General features: G+C 38.8%; 1 protein-coding gene across 1 annotated transcript; it reads left to right on the top strand.

The window, feature by feature from the left end:
• The first annotated feature begins 1149 nt into the window (after positions 1–1149).
• On the top strand, positions 1150–18925 carry zpax.L (egg envelope component ZPAX L homeolog). The gene is given in 22 exon segments (NM_001088516.1): positions 1150–1242; positions 2405–2466; positions 4985–5080; positions 6152–6279; positions 6358–6498; positions 7459–7542; positions 8529–8696; positions 8793–8889; positions 10357–10580; positions 11444–11597; positions 11675–11883; positions 11953–12070; positions 12648–12853; positions 13599–13716; positions 13804–13973; positions 14046–14119; positions 14249–14376; positions 14466–14655; positions 15824–15962; positions 16397–16493; positions 18284–18376; positions 18666–18925. Coding segments are annotated over 22 exon segments (2718 nt in total). The 5' UTR covers positions 1150–1225; the 3' UTR covers positions 18671–18925.
• The last annotated feature ends 432 nt before the right edge of the window (positions 18926–19357 follow it).

Genomic DNA, 19357 nt, shown 5'->3' with positions numbered 1-19357 from the left:
TTTTCTACATCATGCTAAAAGTTCATTTAAAGGTAAACAACCCCTTTAACCTGCCTGGAGATGAAACTGGAATACCCAGAAGAAACCCTAAAATATTCCACTTCTCTTTATAGTAATGTGCTGGGCCACTGGAGCAATCTGTATTTGTCTCAAAAATAGATTCCACTGTCTCCTATAGAGACACATGGTCCGTGTGGCTTGGCCCATACAAAATACAATCAGTTGCTTTTATTCTGCACGACCCTCATCTCTGGCAACCTTTCAGCCCCATGTTATTAGGGTGATAATGAACCACTCCAGGCATTTCTGAGATTTCATGTTAAAATTTAGAGTGAAGAGGAAATCATTAAACTAAATGCAGGACTGGATCACTAACTCCCTAAGGGCCCGGGGGGTTGGGAGTATTTGATGTGTCTTCTATTAGTAATATATTGAGTCTGGAGTGGTAACTATTTGTAATTACCCTCCTGTTTTAAGCACCACCTTGAAAGCTACCCTATGTTATCCAGAGAGGCTGGTTAAAATGCAAAACCTACAGCTATATAGGACAGCCTTTAGTTCCCCTTTAAAGCAAATGTTTCGGATGAAATAAAAGTCCTCTATAGCACTTTTACAAATTCCTTTTCCTTTCAGAAAAAGAGGCTTTGAGTTATTCATCTTAACGCAATGCTATTAAGTCTGGCGGTTGGTATTATTATTAACATGTATTTATATAGCGCCAACATATTGCGTAGCACAGGTAACCCTACTGATCCGAGTACTGATCCATTCCGGTTTTTCGATGTGGCGCTCACCTTACTTTGCTGATTGATCTTTGGCTAATGATCTGATGAAAATATATGAGATCTTTGTGTTCCTGAATGAACTTAGAGAACAACCTTTTCTTCATAAGGGCACAAAGTTGCCCTGATTTTTCTCCACTTGCTTTGATCACAAACATCAGCCTTGGGCAGGCGTCATAAAGATAAATGGATGTGCAAAAATAGTAAAGGGTTAAAGGTACCTAAGCCAATCAGGGAAGGGTTCCAGGAGTTTATATAAGATCTATACAAGGGCTTTGGGGGCAGTGATGTCACCTCTGCTTATCAGCTGAAGGCAACGAGGAAGCTGTAAAAGATGAGGTTTAATTTGTGCTGAAGACTGGGAAGTCGGAACAGAGGGTGTTTTGGTGGAACCAAAGGAAGAGTGTTTGTTGGTGCTTGATTCCAGTACCCTGGCTGGGGAGATGAAGCTTTCCATTGGGTAGGGGATCTGTAGTTTTATACTTTTAAAAAATGTAAAAACCTAACGTGGTGGCAGAATAAGAACTGAATATAAAGGGGATATAAACCCAAAACATTTAATGTTTATTTAAATCGACTAATTCTAATCCACGTCCCATTGTACATCAATTACAAATTGTCGGTGGCTATAAACTTCTTGTTAACTGTAACTGCTGTTGAAAGCAGTGTCTGTTTCTCCCTCTGAAAAAACAATGAAGGAGAAGCAATTAAGGCCAATTTCTGTTGAATTCACAGCCCAGTAATGGACAGACCCTGCTTCACCTATAGGTTAACTTTTAGTATGTTCTAAAAAAATTTTATAGCTTTTGAATTCCAGCAGTCGCTGACAAACAAATGCTCTGTAAGGCCACAAATGTATTGTTATTGCTACTTTTTATTTCTCCTTGTTCTATTCAGGCCTCTCCTATTCATATTCCAGTCTCTTCAAATTACTGCATGGTTGCTAGGGTAATTTGGACCCTAACAACTAGATTGCTGAAATTGCAAACTGGAAAGCTGCTGAATAAAAAGCTAAATAATGAAAAAAAAATGCAAATAATAAAAAATGAAGACCAATTGCAAATTTTCTCAGCATACCATTTTCTACATCATGCTAAAAGTTAATTTAAAGGTGAACAAGCCCTTTAACCTGCCTGTATGTTGTTTTGAGTTGAAACTGGCATACCCATAGGAAACGCTAAAATATTCCACTTCTCATTATAGTTATGTGCTGGGCCACAGGAGCGTCTCAGAAATAGATTCCACTGTCTCCTATAGAGACAGTCACACGGACACATGGTCTTTGTGGCTTGGCCCATACAAAATACAATTGGGGAGCTGCTGAATGAAAAGCTAAACAACCCATAAATAAAAAAATAAAAAAATAAAAAAAATATGTTAATAATGAAAACCAACTGCAAATTGTCTTCGAATATCACTCTCTACATCATACTAAAATATAATATAAAACAGCTGAAATTGTTAACAAATGTGTATTTTTTTAGAAGCTTAGAATTCAATTCTTTCATTTGGAAGTGATGTTAACGTACCCTTTAAATCTATCCGCTTCTTTTGTAGATCACTTTCTGAAAGTTGATAAAATCGGTGAAATGATGTTTGTGTCATCTTCGTTTATTTTTCAGACTAATATCGCTTGTAGGAATTTTGATCTCTTCCGTTATGGGGCAGCAAAGACCCGGCAGTGGTAAGTTCCAATATGTCGCCTGTCTGCAGGTTGCCAGTTTAATAATGATCCAGTCCTGGTTTTGACTTACCTTTCTTTTTAAAGGATAAGTATATCTTTAAAATAAGTGAATATGATGAGGGGCTATTCTAAGCACTTTTGCAATGTACATTCAGAGCAGCCTCGTTCTCTCTCCTGACAACTTCCTTGACTACTTGGTGGTCAGACAATGACCTGCAGGTGGCGATGTTGCAACAAAATTAATTCATATTAACAGCACATGTATCCCTTAATATATTGGAATTATAAAAAAAAATTTATGTACATTGCAAAAGTTCTTGGAATAGCCCCCTCATCAATTTTACATTAAATTATTTTAAAGGTTTACTTATCCTTTAACAAGTTTGGGCTAAGTGCTATGCCATGTAACTGTAGAATTGCAGGTTCAACATCATTTGGACTAATTAACATGGGGCAAATCTGCAACTGAGTGGCAATACTTGGCAACCAATCAAATGTTTGGATTTCCTGTTCTACCTGCAGCTGACAGTTACTGATTTCTTGCTGTTGTATTCGTGCCCAGGTGCAGATGTGCCCAGTGTTGGTAAAGGAGCTAATCTGAGTGAATATCGCCCCTTTGTACCTCTGTCTACATTATTAAGCCTCATAATGAAGTTAAATCTGCATACATGTATTTACATTCATGGCCTATTTAAACGAGTTGTTCACCTTTAAATTAACTTTTAGTATGATGCAGAGAGTGATATTTTGAGACAAATTGCAATTGGTTTTCATTTTTGGTTATTTGGCGTTTTTGATTTATTTAGTTTTTTATTCAGCAGCTCTCTAGTTTGCTGTTTCAGCAATCTGGTTTCTAGGGTCCAAATTAACCTAGCAACCAGCACTGATTTGAATAAGACACTAGAATATGAATAGGAGAGGCCTAAACAGAAACATGAGTAACGGGAACAATAAATTTGTAGCCTTACAGAGCATATGGGGTCAGTGACCCCCATTTGAAAGCTGGAAAGAGTAAGGAAGAACAAGGCAACTCATTAAAACTATATTGAAATAATGAAAATTAGTGAAACCTGTAAAACAAATGAAAAAAAATTAGTTAAAAAAAATTAAGATAAATTAAAGTAGAACTAAAGCCTAAAAATTAATATGGATAAAAATGCCATATTTTATATACTGAACTTATTGCACCAGCCTAAAGTTTCAGCTTGTCAATAGCAGCAATGATCCAGGACTTCAAACTTGTCACAGGGGGTCACCATCTTGGAAAGTGTCTGTGACACTCACATGCTCAGTGGGCTCTGAGCAGCTGTTGAGAAGCTAAGCTTAGGGGTCGTCACTAATTATCCAGCAGAAAATGAGGTTGGTCTGTAATATAAGCTGATGCTACAGGGCTGATTATTAAATTCTGATGCTAATTGCACTGGTTTCTGTGCTGCCATGTAGTAATTATCTGTATTAATTACTAATCAGCCTTATATTGTGACATTTCTATTCTATGTGTACTGTATATTGTGAGTGGCTCCCTAAGCTCAGTAAGTGACAGCAGCACAGAGCATGTGCAGTGAATCAGCAGAAAAGAAGATGGGGAGCTACTGGGGCATCTTTGGAGACACAGATCTTTACTGCTAAAGGGCTGTGGTTGCCTTGGGCTGGTACAGAAGCCCAAAACATAATGTACAACATTTCTAGCTACTTCTTTAGTTAAGCTTTAGTTCTCCTTTAAAAAGTTGTTTAGAATTAGCCAGCCTATAACATACTAAAAGTTAAGTCAAAGGTGAACTACCCATTTAAAAACAAAGGCCCTATGTATCCCAAACTAAAGCCAGTCCTTGTCTTGTGGTGCCTTGGCCACTAAGGGTCGCTGTTTTAGAAGTCTTTTGATGGGCCAATCTTGCCAAAGCAGTCATGGCTGTTCCAGTATATGGAAAGGAATATAAACACATAGATAAATCAGAATCCATGTGCAAGATAACCATAACTATGTTTGGTTTTTTTCTCTACAAACTCCCAATAAATTAAATTTAATCTATTTTAAGTTTTCTTTCCTGGTCTGCCTTTCTCCAGCTTGCGATTTAAACCCCACCAGCACTTTTTTTTTATTTTTATTTTTTTCAGGCATCTTCAGTTCTGTTGGAAATTGCTGCCTAGTTACTAAGGAAAGTGCCCTTATCAACCAAATAGCACTTCAAAATTCCCAAACCTCAGGAAAGCTAAGGGGTTTAGAGGTGATTCCCTAAGGTAGACGATAGTAGTTGGGCTTAGTGTAGCCCCTTTACATTAAGATTTTATAAAAATGTAATAATGATCAGGCCACCCTGTGACTATAATAACATGGTCCCTCTAGTGGTCATAAATAAGTTCCATATACATATCTCACACACACACACACACTCTTAACCGTTAACAAAGGGAGAAATTGCAAGGAAAAGATCATTACCAGTGAACCGGTTTTAGTGACAAATTCAAAATTTATAATTTAGTATTTATAATGTTGTTAAAGTATTTGTATCTTTCCCAGCTGACTTCATCGTTTCCTCCTGCAAGAGGTCCCTTCTGCAACTTGATTTGCCAGCTGTGTATCTTGTCAATAAGAATGTGACGTTTGCAGCTATTGGTAAGTGTGGATTTGCAGATACAGTATGGTGGCAAAACAGAGCTGTTAAAATTGCACAAGTGCAGTTGCCAGTAGCAACAAATCTGGTCATTGCTTACGTTTTCTAGATTTACAAAAAGGAATTGCTTGCGTAAGTTTGGAGATATAATCTTATGGATGATGTGATCCTTTCGTTATTTAGTAGTATGTGGTTCACCTTCAGAGTAAGGCACCGCCAGACCTTCAAACTTTCACAAATCCTAGATATGACTCTGGAGAATCACTTGTTCAGTGATTCATTTATTCAGAATTGCACAACATGTTTCAGGCCTGGTGGCCCTTCCTCAGGTGCTTGTACAAGCACCTGAGGAAGGGCCACTAGGCCTGAAACATGGCCCATTCAGGGCTTCCAATTCAACCGCCTCCATCCATTACGTACCACCATTTCCTCTTGTGGCATGTTTGGGGTTAGGCATCAAATAAACTCACAATAGCTTTAGGCATCCATGCTCCTGTTCACCCAAAGGTAAGTACCTCTAGGCTAGAACATTGCCCTGTTCATGTATGAGAGAAACCAAGGAAGAGGACTAGGCAGAATAAAAAGAACAAAGTGAAATGAAGGAGAAAACAAGGGAACATTGGCTTATAGAGGCAAAGATAGGAGCCCATTGCCTAAGGTTTTCTGGTGGGGTCCTAATTCACTTGTCCTACACCAATGATAAGCAACATCTTACATCTATATAGCAAGTCACCAAAATTAGTAGAGCATTCCAGAAAAAGTGAAGACTGCACACTGAAAATTAAAACAAATTCATTTTCTTCCATCAAAAGAAACATATTTACAAAAATGGCCCCAAAGCATAGGCCCCCAAGCGTTTTGGCCTTTATATTTTGCTTATTTTGTATGATTTTCCCCTGATGAAGCAACATCTATAGGCTGCTACTCTTCCACTGTGTCCCTGACCCATAGTAAATGAGTGCTGTGGTTATTATAAGAAATACATTAAAGTTATTGCTCCCCTTATCTAACAATGCCTTCTAAAACTCCCAACAAGAATCTTCTTGAATCTGTAATGTTTTTGTACTTGGTAGACCAATATGGAAGCGCCTATGAAATTGGAGATCAGTTGGCCGTACAGTGCGGATATAGAACGTCATCGGACTTTTGGGGAAACGTTACCTTTAGGGCCTCTCTCATGAGTTGCTACACTCAGATATTGGTATGTTACAACTTGTTTGTGTTATTCATACGTGGTGTCATGTCTAGGTGAGTTCAGCATGTGTTCTGCATTCTGTAGGATGACCAATCCACTATCACGATAAGAATCAATATATTCCCGACCTGGGATAAGAGTGCTTCTGTAAGTTACCTGAAGCAAGTCACCTGCCCCTACACGTGGGATGCCCGTGAAATCTTATGCGAAATGAACTACATGGAGGTAAAGTCCACATTCTGCAGTCAGTCTAAAGGCACTTCCATGGGTTTGATATTTAAAGGGATTCTGTCATGATTTTTATGTTTTTATTTCTAAATTACACTGCAAATAATTCACTCTACCATATAAAATTTCATTTCTGGACCAGCAAGTGTTTTTTTTTTTTTTTAGTTGTAATATTGGTGTCTAGGCAGACATCTCAGGTCATTTTGCCTGGTCATGTGCTTTCAGAAAGAGCCAGCACTTTAGGATGGAACTGCTTTCTGGCAGGCTGTTTCTCCTACTCAATGTAACTGAAAGGGGTCGAAGTGGGACCTGGATTTTACTTAGATCTACCAGGCAGCTGTTATCTTGCGTTAGGGAGTTGCTATCTGGTTACCTTCCCACTGTTCTGTTGTTAGGCTGCTGGAGGGGTGGGGAAGGTTGTGGTGATATTACGCCAACTTGCAGTATAGAAATAAACCGTGACTGGAGTTTTGTCAGATGACTGGGGGCAGCTGGGAAACTGACAATATGTCTAGCCCCATGTCGGATATCAAAATTAAATATAAAAAAAAATCTGTTTGCTCTTCTGAGTAATGGATTTCAGTGCAGAATTCTGCTGGAGCAGCACTATTGTGTTTTGAGAATTTTTTTCCCATGACAGTATCCATTTAACATTTGTTATGTATAATGGACCAAGTTTATCCCTAGTTCAGTAACGCATGAGAGCCAACCTGAACGAACATGTTCTACTGTTTGAATAATATTAACGCCTGATTAGTCGTTATTACTAGATCAGAGGATTCTTGCACAAATTGCTACATAATGCTCTTATCACAGGCTTTACGATGTATGCCATGTGTATTAATCAAGGCGGCAGAAACAGGTGACCAGAAACATGGCAAGACCGGATAAGGACTATGACATGCCAATGTAAATATCGAAGGATAAACCATTTTAAAAAAAAATCTTTGTCCTTAGGTCTCTGTAAGAAGAAAGATCCCCATGATTGCTGAAAGTGCTCTCCAAGATGAGCCAGAGGACTGGGTTTCTGCCTTTCCAGAGGTATGTAGGGCCAAACTCACCAGGTTAATTTTTTTCTCCAAGTGAAACCTTCCTAACGTCTAGCTGATCCATGAGAACATCTAAAGTTGTCTCCTGAAAGTTCCTTCCGATTCTACAATGGTGGTTGCACCAATCCCTGAATTAACAGTTTAATTGAAAGAATTCCACAACTTCACAATTTTTATCGTAAAAAGCTTTTTAAGCTTTCTTACTTCTAATCTCAAGGGTTGTGGATGTGCCATCTGGTAACTTCTACTGAGGAACAAGCACCACAAAATTTATTGGATGGCCTGCTTATACTTTTATAGATAATTGTCATGATGCTCAGTTGGCACAATCATTAGTGGTCAACAGACAGGTGTGTGAGTAGATATAAATGCCCTTTTTGAATGTACTTTGGCTTCCCATATTTAGAAGAAAGTTCTACATGGAGCCAGTAGTTGCCTTTATTCGAAATACCTATTATATTGCCTTTATTTGAAGATGACAATACATGGATTTTTGGTACTTTCCAAGGCCCTCACATGGAGAGATGGACAGGGAGTAGTCATTCAAACAGAAGAACCACTGAGGTTAATTCCCTGTCCATCTCTCCATGTGAGGGCCTTGAAAAGTCAGGCCATTGTATAAGACTTTCAGATTGGGTTTGGCCCACTATGATCGAAAATCCAGTTGGCCAGTATTGAAACATTTTAAGTCAGAGAACCAGAAATAATAGGAGCCATGCAGTCCAGCCAATCTGCATGCAAGCCAGCCAAGGGGCGCATCTATTACTGTACAAAAAGGTAGACAATATATGTAGACAATATATTTTGTATAATTTAAGATGAACAACTAATTTCCATGGTTTAAATGTCACCAAACTCTTATTTCAGATTAGTTTCAGTCCATTTGGGCTACTATGTTAAGTCATTTAAGTTTTTGGTTTAGACATTGTGATTGGACAGTTAAGCCAAACTGCTCAACCCCATCATTTTACATTTCAGGCTGTGGCTGGGCTTGTGTCCATCTGGCAAGTGGTGTTCCACCTGCCGTCGACTCGGAAAGCAATGTTGGTCCGGGATGCTCAAAAGATCGGCTATGGCATAAATACAACGGAATCAAGAATGCTGCTCCGGTCTCCATACAAAACGGCAGAAACGCAACTTCTGAATGTAAGAACATTTACAAAAGGCTTTCAAAGGGGTTCTGGGAGTCCAACAGTTTTAACATCCTTAATTACATATTTTCTCTCCTACTCTTCTCATTAGATTGGAGGTGTAAACTTTTCCTCTGTGAGATCCACGATATTGTACAAACAGCGCTGGATGATCCTTATGGTTGATACGGCTGTGGCCTGCCCAGTTGGTAAGTCTCTTCCACCAGCCCACCCACAACAATTTTGTTTCTCATTTATTTCATTAACTTAATGTAGTTCACTGTTAAAGGTAAGAACTGAGAACTTTTGCACTTTACATTAATTTTCTATTTATAGCGATTTCTAAACTGCTAAAACCAGGTTAAGGGCTCAAAAGTTCTCTTTGAAGGCCAATAAAGTCCGCAAACCAAACTGGAACTTTCTATCCACATCTTGTATTAAGTTAACCCTAAAGCTGCTGAGTTTCAGTGGAGCCAACATAATGCACTAAGAATACAAAACGAATACAAGCTGGAAAAGGGCTCAGAGAAGCCGCATTATCATTTATTTATAATACACAAGATCCATGAATATCCTGTAAATTATATCCTATGGTGCTTAGTGATGTCATTGGTTATAATCGGCGCTTAGTGATGTAATTTCTGTGACACGACTCACAAACTTCTGTATTATAATAAAGTTCCCCTGTTGCAAAATATTGAAGTCACCTCAGAGTCCCATGACCTGTATAAAAACACCAGGCCTTCCATGACATGGTCATGGAACTCCTCGGTAAAGTATAACATCCTTATTTCTCAAGAGGGGATATTTTATTCACTATATATAGTGCTAGCAAGAATATACGGCAGTCCCGTATATTCATTTTAAAAACAAGTCTTACAATAATTTACCAAACAAGGGTTACAGAAAAAAATTGAATTGGAGACCCTGACCACAAGAGCTTACATTCTAAACAGAAGTGTCCTTAGTACATTTACATCAATTCATGTTTTGAGCTTAGATTCCCATTAAATTAACTTTAGTATGGTATAGAAAGTCTTATTCTGAGCTTTTCAACTTTCATAATTTCTTCTTTAATCTGCCTTCTCTTTTGAAAAAGGATTGACCTCCAATCTACTAATTTTATCACTTTTTAAAGCGTAACTTTTTATTGAGGCCCTCTCTTATTCATCTTCCAGTACCCAGTTGTTGGGGGTAAATTGGACTCTAGGAACCAGATAGCAGCTGAAATGTCAACCTGAAAAGTTGCTGAACTAAATGCTAAGGAACTCAAAAACCATAGAAATGGAATGGACTAATTGCAAGCTGTCTCAGCATTTCACTAAAGGGCTAGTTAACCTTTTAAACAAAGAACTGGTTAGGTCTTTGTCACTCTGTCCCCTAATCAAAGTTTACAGTGGTCTTATCTGCAAGGTTGGCCATCTTTATGTTAACATGGCTGGAATAGCTTACTACGCCTTTGGTTCCAAGAACCATTCCTCCTACACCCTACTTGTGCCCCTAGTCAACCCCACCAAGCTTTTCCTCTGTGACCTGAGTCCACATGAACACCAGCCTATGCAGCGGGCTAGGGCCATTTCACTAGTACCGGAGATTTTTTGGACACAATTTGCTCTTCGACATAATGGTTACTAGATCTTTGTTACACGTGATTACTAAAAGATCTTCCTCTTCAGATGATGTGAAGTACACAAAGCAAATGATTACATGGTCTGTGCCCAAAGTCCTCTTGCCTCTACTGATTGGCGCTAGTCGTCTCAAGAACAGCCGCATTGCATTTGGTGTCGACCTCCTCACTCTCACGAGCACTGAAATCGCCAATAGAAAATATGGGCTGATGGACAACTACCTGGATACTACAGTTAATGTGCCTGTAGGTGCTCAAGGTGGCTATTTTAAGGTGAGTGATAAATGAAGTAAAAAACTGAATTGTTATATTTATCAATGCCCACCAGCAAGTCATGATTTATGGCTACCATCCCATCATGTAATTAAATTGTCCAAGTTGATGAGATCGTAGCCACCATATTGTTCATTACTCCATAGGGGAGTTATGTCTGGTGGCCTTTCATATTCAAAAATGGAAACTGTCGCTTGGGCTCAAAAAGGAAAAATCCCATTGGTACATTAGTTGTCGTAGCTTAAAGGGGAAATATTGTGAAAATAAGCATTTTAATATAGGCTTCTGAAATAATCAAGTTACTCTTCACTATCCTTCCTCGGCATCTTTCTCTCTTCATTCTCCATGTAGGGGTTGCCTAGAAGATGTATTAGCTCACTATTTTAAAATCACCAGAAATCCTGTCTCTCTACATGTAAGATTTGTGCCAACGTCTCGTTATTTTGTTAGATATGTTTCTGCTGCAATCAGTTATTTGGGTGAGATCTAATACATCTGCTAGGAAAGGGAATTCCCCCCCCCCAAGATATTGAATCTGTCAATCAAAATCTGACTCATCAGTAATTCAATACCTTCCCTGTGACCTCCTGACTATTGCTACCCTCCTGCAAATGCATAGCAGCACCCAGTTGGTGTCTTGTAGGTGCATGAGAATAGCAAAAACACTACTGGTATTTGTATCAAGTTGGTCAAAAATGTTGACTTTAAAAAAAAAAAAAAGTTTGTCAAAAGGGATTCAAAAGTCAAAATAGGACATGGTTGTCTGTGGGCCTATCAAGGAAGCAAGGGTTGGGATTAAACCTTAATAACCATTGCTTGGCAATTGTTTGTTCGTAACTTTGTTTTTTTTCCCTCATTTTCAGAGCCATGTATCTAATGGCCAATATGGTATAACATACAGCATCAACGTGTTCCTTGAACATGAGTGGGACGACAGCATGTGGGGTGTAACAAAACACACTATCATAAAAGAAATCACGACACCCTTTGATGCACAACTTACCCCCATCATAAATGGTTTGTAAGAAAATATCAGTAGTTTTTGCTCCCCTTAATCATCATTTTTTGCTAATTTGTATTTTTCCTTGTTGTAGAAACTATTTCAACAACAAAAACATTTAACGTAACCATTGGTCCCTTCCTTCCTGATGTTCAGCTGGTAAACATCACCGTTGGGCTCGAAACACTGACCATACCGGAGCTGATGGCAAAGAACTACAACTTAACAACCATAACATATCCAAATGGAAGTGTGGCCTTCAGGTTAACTGTTCCTTTTACTGATCAGAATGTTAAGATAGAGGTAATGCCTGCTTCTGTAATAGTAAAAGTATCTGATTAAAACTGTGGCTAATCCCGTGATATGTTTCAGTATATTGGTGAAACCACAAGAGTTTACATCCTCGTCGTTACCTTTGGGTTCAAGATTATTCCAACTAATGAGACCTTCACCTGTACAACGACTATTGTTACATTGGTTCGGGATGCTGGTAAGGACTAAACATTCACAGCAGTGATAGGACTGGACCTGCTGCATTCAGGCTTGTAGAGGTTTTTCCGGTTTGCCAACCAGAATTAATTACCAGGTTGCTATTGGTTATTAGATCAAGAAACGTTTATATTGCTAAAGGTGGTTTATATTGGAAGCATGGTTACTGTAAGATTTAATTCAATTGCTCTTCCAAATGTATCTTCTAGACTTGTTCCTGAATGTCACAGTGTTGCCTACTAAGTGAAGACCTTTCAAACCTGTGTAGTTCTCACAATTTCCAACTGTGGGGTTGATACCCTTACTGGGACCAAAACAGTGGATTGGAGGGCCCAGCCTAGGGCTAATATGGCGTAGTGCACACCGTGTAGGCCTAAATTTTAGTTGATGGCATTGGACATGAACGTTTGTTTGCTTTCCTAGATATTGCTATAAGGGTGGGAAATAGGCAAAATGATTATTTGCTGTCCTAGATATCCTTTAAAAAGAAACAGATATTCCATGGTATAAATAGCTGTTCTTTGTTCAGACCATCTTTTATTCGCTTCAGAATATGACTAGTTTTCACTATTTAATAGTGTTACCTCAACCTTCTGGATACTGCGATATGAACACACTGAACGTGATTGTTAAACGTGGGAACGTGGATATAAATTGGATTCCTTATGTAAACAACATCCCACTGACTCCAGAAACTGCCCAGAGTAATGGAGTCGTGTTCATGGCTAACAGCACCCATTACACAATCACGGTGAATCGATATTCGGACAATGTCATGTATGAGGTAAGGATCCAATGGGAGATAAATAGTACTACTTTTGGCTGTCTAATTTAAAGCACATACTGAAAAATATTGAAAGGTTCATAAAGGATTAACGGTGTAAACACTCAGAGTAGAAAACATGGTCCAGGTGCTCAAGCCCTAGACACTTATCTTGGGTTCAGGTGCTTAAGCCCTAAACCCTCAATTTAGGGTCTTAGTAGAAAAAGTGGTCAACATGCTCAAGCCCCAGACCCTCAGCTTAGGGGCTGAGTTGAAAATATGGTCCAGGTGCTCAAGCCCAATACTCTGTTTGAAGGGGAAGGGTCTCATTTGAAGCACAAGTGTCATCTCAGTGTAACGTCTAGGCTGCACCTTCAATGTACCAACATGAAGCCCATACACATGACTAGTTGGTTTTATGTTCAGTTGACATGAGTGGCCTTCTTCAAAGTTTCAAAAATCTCTCAATATAAACCCCGTGTGAATTCTCGCACGCAAAAGGCTATCATATTGGTACAAGAGCCAACCTGGACAGATGGAATAGCAAAGCAGATATTGACTGTTCTGTATAACATTGCTTGGATAAAATAGAAAGTGGACCCCTTTCCATTTTATCCAGGTTACTTGAACATCCGTAATGTAACTATATGGCCCGGTGCAGCCCCCCCTGCTCCCAGATGCAATTGCGCCCCTGGTATTTCTGCTGAACAAGCCATGCTGTGCTTTAAGTATAAGCAACTTGCACTTTTGTTTTTGTTTTTTATAGGAAATCAATAACGCTGGAATGACTGTGACCCTCCCATTAACACTTGTTGATAATACCAATGGAAATCCCATGTCTACATTTTCTGTTTCGTGCAGTTACCCTACTGCAAAGCTTATAGGTACACTTTAAATATTGCTCCTGTTTACATGTGCTCAGAGAATTCCCATAGCTTCTGCCACCCCCACTTTTATTTATTTTTTTAAAGATTGCTTTCCAAATGGAACCATTGCGGTTACGGTACTGAAACTCTCTACTGTGCCTGATATGGAGCTTTCACAGCTTGTATTGAGAGACAAATCCTGTAGGCCCGTCATATACACAGACACCTCTGCAAAATTTGTGTTTCCCGTGAACACCTGTCTGACCACAAGAAAGGTAATGTTGGGATTGGGGAATTGGTTTGTTTGGATTTGGTTTCACCCCTTTTAACACTCTGTATCCTTGTAGTTTACCCAAACCATGATGATTTATGAAAATGATGTCTACTATTACAGGCCTGGCCTTACAGATGCTGCCTATAAGTAAGTGATCATTGCCCATGCAACTTGTAGATCAAGTCTACCCGCAGTCTAAATTTGACTGCTGTGCCAGATTAGTTTTTCACCCGATGTAGTAAAAGGTTTGCTAGTAACAACTCTGCCTTCTCGTAGACTTCACGTTGCATGTAACTACACAACAAATCAAACATTGATTCTTCAGTACGGCTATGAAGTTCCGCCATCACCAAGTGCTCAGACGGCGTTTGGCACTCTTGCATTGGTTTTACGACTAAGCAAAGGTAAAATGTATCTTGTTCTGCTTTTTGCTAGTACTTCTTTGTCAGAAGCTGCTTGACCTTTAATTTTGATATGTGATGAAACTCTACAGACAGCAGGTACTCTACCTTCTATGGAGATGCAGAATACCCGGTTGTAAAGTACTTGATGGATGCGTTGTATTTTGAGGTTGAACTCCTTTATAGTGTGGACCCCCAATTAGAACTCTTTTTGGACAATTGCTGGGCTACAGCTTCCCCTGACAAAACCAGCTTTCCAAAGTGGGATGTTGTAGTCAACAGGTAAGCGTCCATCCTTGTTTTTATTACATGGCGCCCAAGTCTTACTCCATGGGGTATATTTCTCAATGGAATGAGCGAGATGGTGCTCCACCAAAAACCAATTCAAGCATGTCTTTAAACTTGTATCTTCAATAAGATGCATGTTATTACAAAGTATTGAACCCAGTAGAACCACAAAGATTTGTCTACAACTTGAATCCTTCAGAATGAAAACAAATAGTAATTTGCTCAAATTATTGCTGACTCGCCCCAGATTCTTTTCAAAACAATTATCCAAATACCAAAATAAATTCTAATTTTTAAATTCCATTTGCGCTAAGGATAAACTCTGTGTGGGCATAATAAGGGGCAGAGTTATCAAGGGTCAGATTTTGAGTTCATGGGAGTTATTTAAAATTCCCATGAACTTGAAATTTGACCAATTGTAATTTGTTAAAAAAAAAAATAATTTTTGGAACTCTGGTGAATAGGATAGACCCACAAACTCTAATCGAATTCGATTAGAGTTTTTTTTTCTCTGAAAAAAAACTTGAATGTCAGGAAGGCTGCAAACCACTCCAAATTGATCTCCATAGGCTAAAATGGCTTTTCGGCAGGTTTAAGGTGGCAAATAGTCTAAATCGAGTTCTTAAAGGGCCAGTGTATGATTTCAAAAATGGAATTCGAATTTTTTTAAAAAATTGAATCTAATTTTAACAATTCCAAAGTCAAATATGACAGTTTTTGGCCATAAAAAAACTCAAATTCAAACTTTCACTTCAACCCTTGATAAATTTGCCCCTAAATGTTCAGTACCAAAGTAAAACAGAGCAGATTATGGAAATATCAAAGGATCATGGACTCCTGAATGTGTCCTCAAATTTGCCGTTTAATAAAATATCCAGTTGGGTAGTGATTCGTGTTATGTTTGAAATATTTTATTTGGTTTTCACAATAAACCATAAAAATCAATATGATAACAAATAGTATCCAGAATAAGAAGATTAGGGTAGTGATTCAGGCTTTCTCCTTCTGAAAAAAAATTGGAAGGTTTGAAGAAGAGAAAATTGGGAGTCCCCCAACAAAATCCCTGCCTTCATTTGTAATGTGGAAACAATGAAAATATGATCTCTTGTTCCCCCACATTGTCTGTCCTACCTACAGAAAGCTTTATTTCCTCCCTCTACAGCTGTGAATTTGTCGAGACCTACCAGACCATATTTCATCCAGTGGCTGCAGACTCCAGAGTCGTATACCCCAGCCACCTTAAACGCTTTGAAGTGAAGATGTTTACCTTCATGAATGCAGACCGGGCCTACTTGGGAGAGGTGACAGATCAGTTTTCGGGTGTTCCGGTATCTGTGGGTTTAAATTCTTGTGCCTGAAGCATTACAGTAAATGGTAACAGACCTGTTCTTCAGAGCTATTGGTGTCAACCCAGCCATGAAGACCTAAATTTTGTCAACTTAATGAAATCACTCCACTGTTGACTTAATTTGAGTAATTGATAGTTGTCCAAGTGGTAGGGCTTGACTGTTTGGTACATTAAACCATAAACCGTTGCTTGGCACACAATGCTTTTATGCACATATATTTTTCTTTATTGAACATTCCATCATTGTAAAAAGAGCTCGAGTTAAAATGTCAGTTTTTTATTCCATCCACAGAAATGAACCATCTGTAAATACAACGCTGTCCCCCTGGGTAGGGGGGGGCAAGCTATTTAAACACATAGTACAAATGTTTGTGTTCTTTCCCACAGATCTATTTTCATTGCAGTGTGATCATTTGTGATGCCGTACAATTATATACTGATCCATTATGTACAAAATCTTGCATCCCAGCTAGGCAGAGAACTGGTGAGTTGACCCAAGTTTTTCCATAGATATGCATGCAGCAATTATTAGCACTGGAACATATTAAAAGTAAAATTGCTGCAATGTAAGTGTAATTGCACCAACAAATCACATATGCTTTCATAATTCAAGTGCCATTACATAATTGGATGAAGCAGGTTATGTCCAATATCCAATGAAGCAATATTGGTAGTTGTCATTTCCAACCCCAATGGCCACAGCTGGGGCACATTAAATGGAGCTATCGTGAAAATTTAATATAAGCTTCATCATACTGAAAAGAGAATTTTTTTTAAATATAATCAATTAGATATTCTGCATTGTTTCTGCAATAATTAAGTTTATATTCACTATCCCTCTCTCAGCATCTGTTTCTCTTCATTCACTCTTAATGCAGCAGTTGGGTGTCAGATATATATATTGACAGTTAGATCCAATATATCTTATGGGGGGGCTTCCTTTCCTAGCAGATGAACAAGAGCTCACTCAAATAACGGATTCCAGTACAAACAAAATCTAACAAAATGACTGCCTTTTGCACAAATTCTGCATGTAGAGAGACACTGGGGCTCATTTATTAAAGCAGCGCAGCGCATAAGTGGACGCAAAAGGTTGTCTGCGCCATCACAAGCGTGATCGCTAATATATTTGCGTGATATTGCGCATAACACAGAGCTTTTGCGATGGTTTTGTTTATGCGCATTGCGCAAAAGATTGGGCATTTATGTCGCAAACGATGCCGTGGTTGTTAGGGGCGTGGCTGTGGGCGTGGCTACAATGCGCTTGCACTGCGGCCGTCGCAGATTTGCGTCTGTATATGTGCAAAACTGCACCCGGGCAACAGCACCACAATTTTTACGCCTGCCTCTTCGTGGCGTAATAGTAACGCTCTTCAAAATGCGCATTCCTGCCCAGCTGCGCTAGTATATTCAAGATGAACAACCCTTGTAAAGTGCATATTAACCACGCCTTCCACCCAACATGTTTATATTGACCAAGGTTCCTTTAAGGGTATCAGGTAGGCTAAACACCTTTGCAACCAAACAAATATTAGCACAGAAACAAATGCAGATGCGTCTAAGTGAACGCAATATGCGCAATATGTGACGCAACTAATTAAAGCAGCGCATTCATACATGAGCACAACTAATCCTTACCTTTGCGGTATCTTCCTGTGCGCACAATTTATTATAAGCACTGCGACAGCTGATACGCAGTTTCACACGTCGCACCTGTCTTGTGTCTACATTAGCGCACAAATCGCACTGTTAAGGTATCGTGCGCTACATTATTAAATACTCGCATGCGCTGGGCAAATGTCTGGCCACTGCGCTCTTTTTAGCGCTGCACTGCGTTAATAAATGAGCCCCACTATGTCTGGTGATTTTAATAGAGTGATCTCTAATACATCTGCTAGGAAAGGAGGCCCTCCTATAAGATATATTGGATCTGTCAATGAATATCTGACCCCCAACTGCTGCATGAATAGAGAATGAAGAGAAACAGATGCTAAGAGAGCAATAGTGAAGAAAAACTTGATTATTTCAGAAACAGTTTGTATTTATTATACTTAGAAAACTTCTTATTTTAGTGTGCTGAAGCTTATATTAAATTTTCATTTTCGCTACAGTTCCCCCTTTAAGCAGAAGTAAAATGTACCTTGCTCACCTATGGCTTGATGACCAATGTGGCAATTAGTCTGTATCCTTGCTTGAAACTTATTGGTACAAATGCTCCTCTGTCTTACTAGCTGCCAATTAAACTGGAGCCAATGCATTTTCTCTTCCAACCAGGGCGGAGCGCCAAACTGGACACAGACAGACATCAGTACGTCTCTTCTGGTGCTTTACTGCTAAAATCCAATGTGCTGTCCAGCTTAAGTCCATGTAAGAAATATTGCTATTAATTACATGCGTGATTGTGAGATGTTTTAAAGAAGAGATGTTAAAGAATAACAGCTCTTGGGAACTGATTTTTATATTGATTGTGATAGTTTATCACATAGAACTTGATCTGGTGAGAAGCAAGCTTCATAGTCTTACTGGTGACCAGCTGTGGGTGGCTGTGACTTCATAGGACTAGATAGCCCATGTGCCTTCTACAGCATCAGTCCAGGCTCTGGAAAAGCAGTGAATCTTCTGCCATTCTGACTTTGTATTTTTTTTTTCTTTGTAGATTGACTAGTCCGCCTCTCTTGACCTCCCAGATATCTTTTATTAAAAGTGCACTTTTTTTGTTGTATAAAACAAACTTGTTTCCTCTGTTTGTTCTGCTGGAGACTGGAGGATGCCAGAAATGGACTGAACTTTTTAAAGAGCCTCCCTCTTCAATCACTCCGAGCCACAGCCCTAGTAGACAGAGGATGGTAAAAATGGGTGTTTTCGAAGAAAATATAACAACTGTAGCTTTTAATAAAGAGGCTTCTTCTGACTTCATCTATGTTTTGTTATACAGTAGTTTGATTGTTGAACAAAAAATTGTTTTTGTAGAGATGAAGGCTTAGAACCAACCATGAATCAACTGGAGCTTTAACATAAGTCTTAAAGGGATGGTTCACCTTTAAGTTAACTTTCAGTATATTATAGAATGATCTATTCTAAACTTTTCAATTGGCCTTCAGTTTTTTTTTTAATATAGTTTTTTAATAATTTGCCGCCTTCTTCTGACCATTTCTAGCTTTCAAAGGGGGCTACTGACCCCATCTAAAAAAAAAAGTCTGTAAGGCTACAAATGTATTGTTATTGCTACTTGTTATTACTCATCTTTCTATTCAGTCCCTCTCCTATTCATATTCCAGTCTTTTATTCAAATCCATTCATGGTTTCTTTGGTAACTTTGACCCTAGCAGCTGCAATGCTGAAATTGCA

This window comes from Xenopus laevis, chromosome 5L (assembly GCF_017654675.1).
Source record: "Xenopus laevis strain J_2021 chromosome 5L, Xenopus_laevis_v10.1, whole genome shotgun sequence".
NCBI lineage: Eukaryota > Metazoa > Chordata > Amphibia > Anura > Pipidae > Xenopus > Xenopus laevis.
The sequence above is the reverse complement of the archived record's forward strand: the minus strand, read 5'-3'. Positions and strand labels throughout refer to the sequence as shown.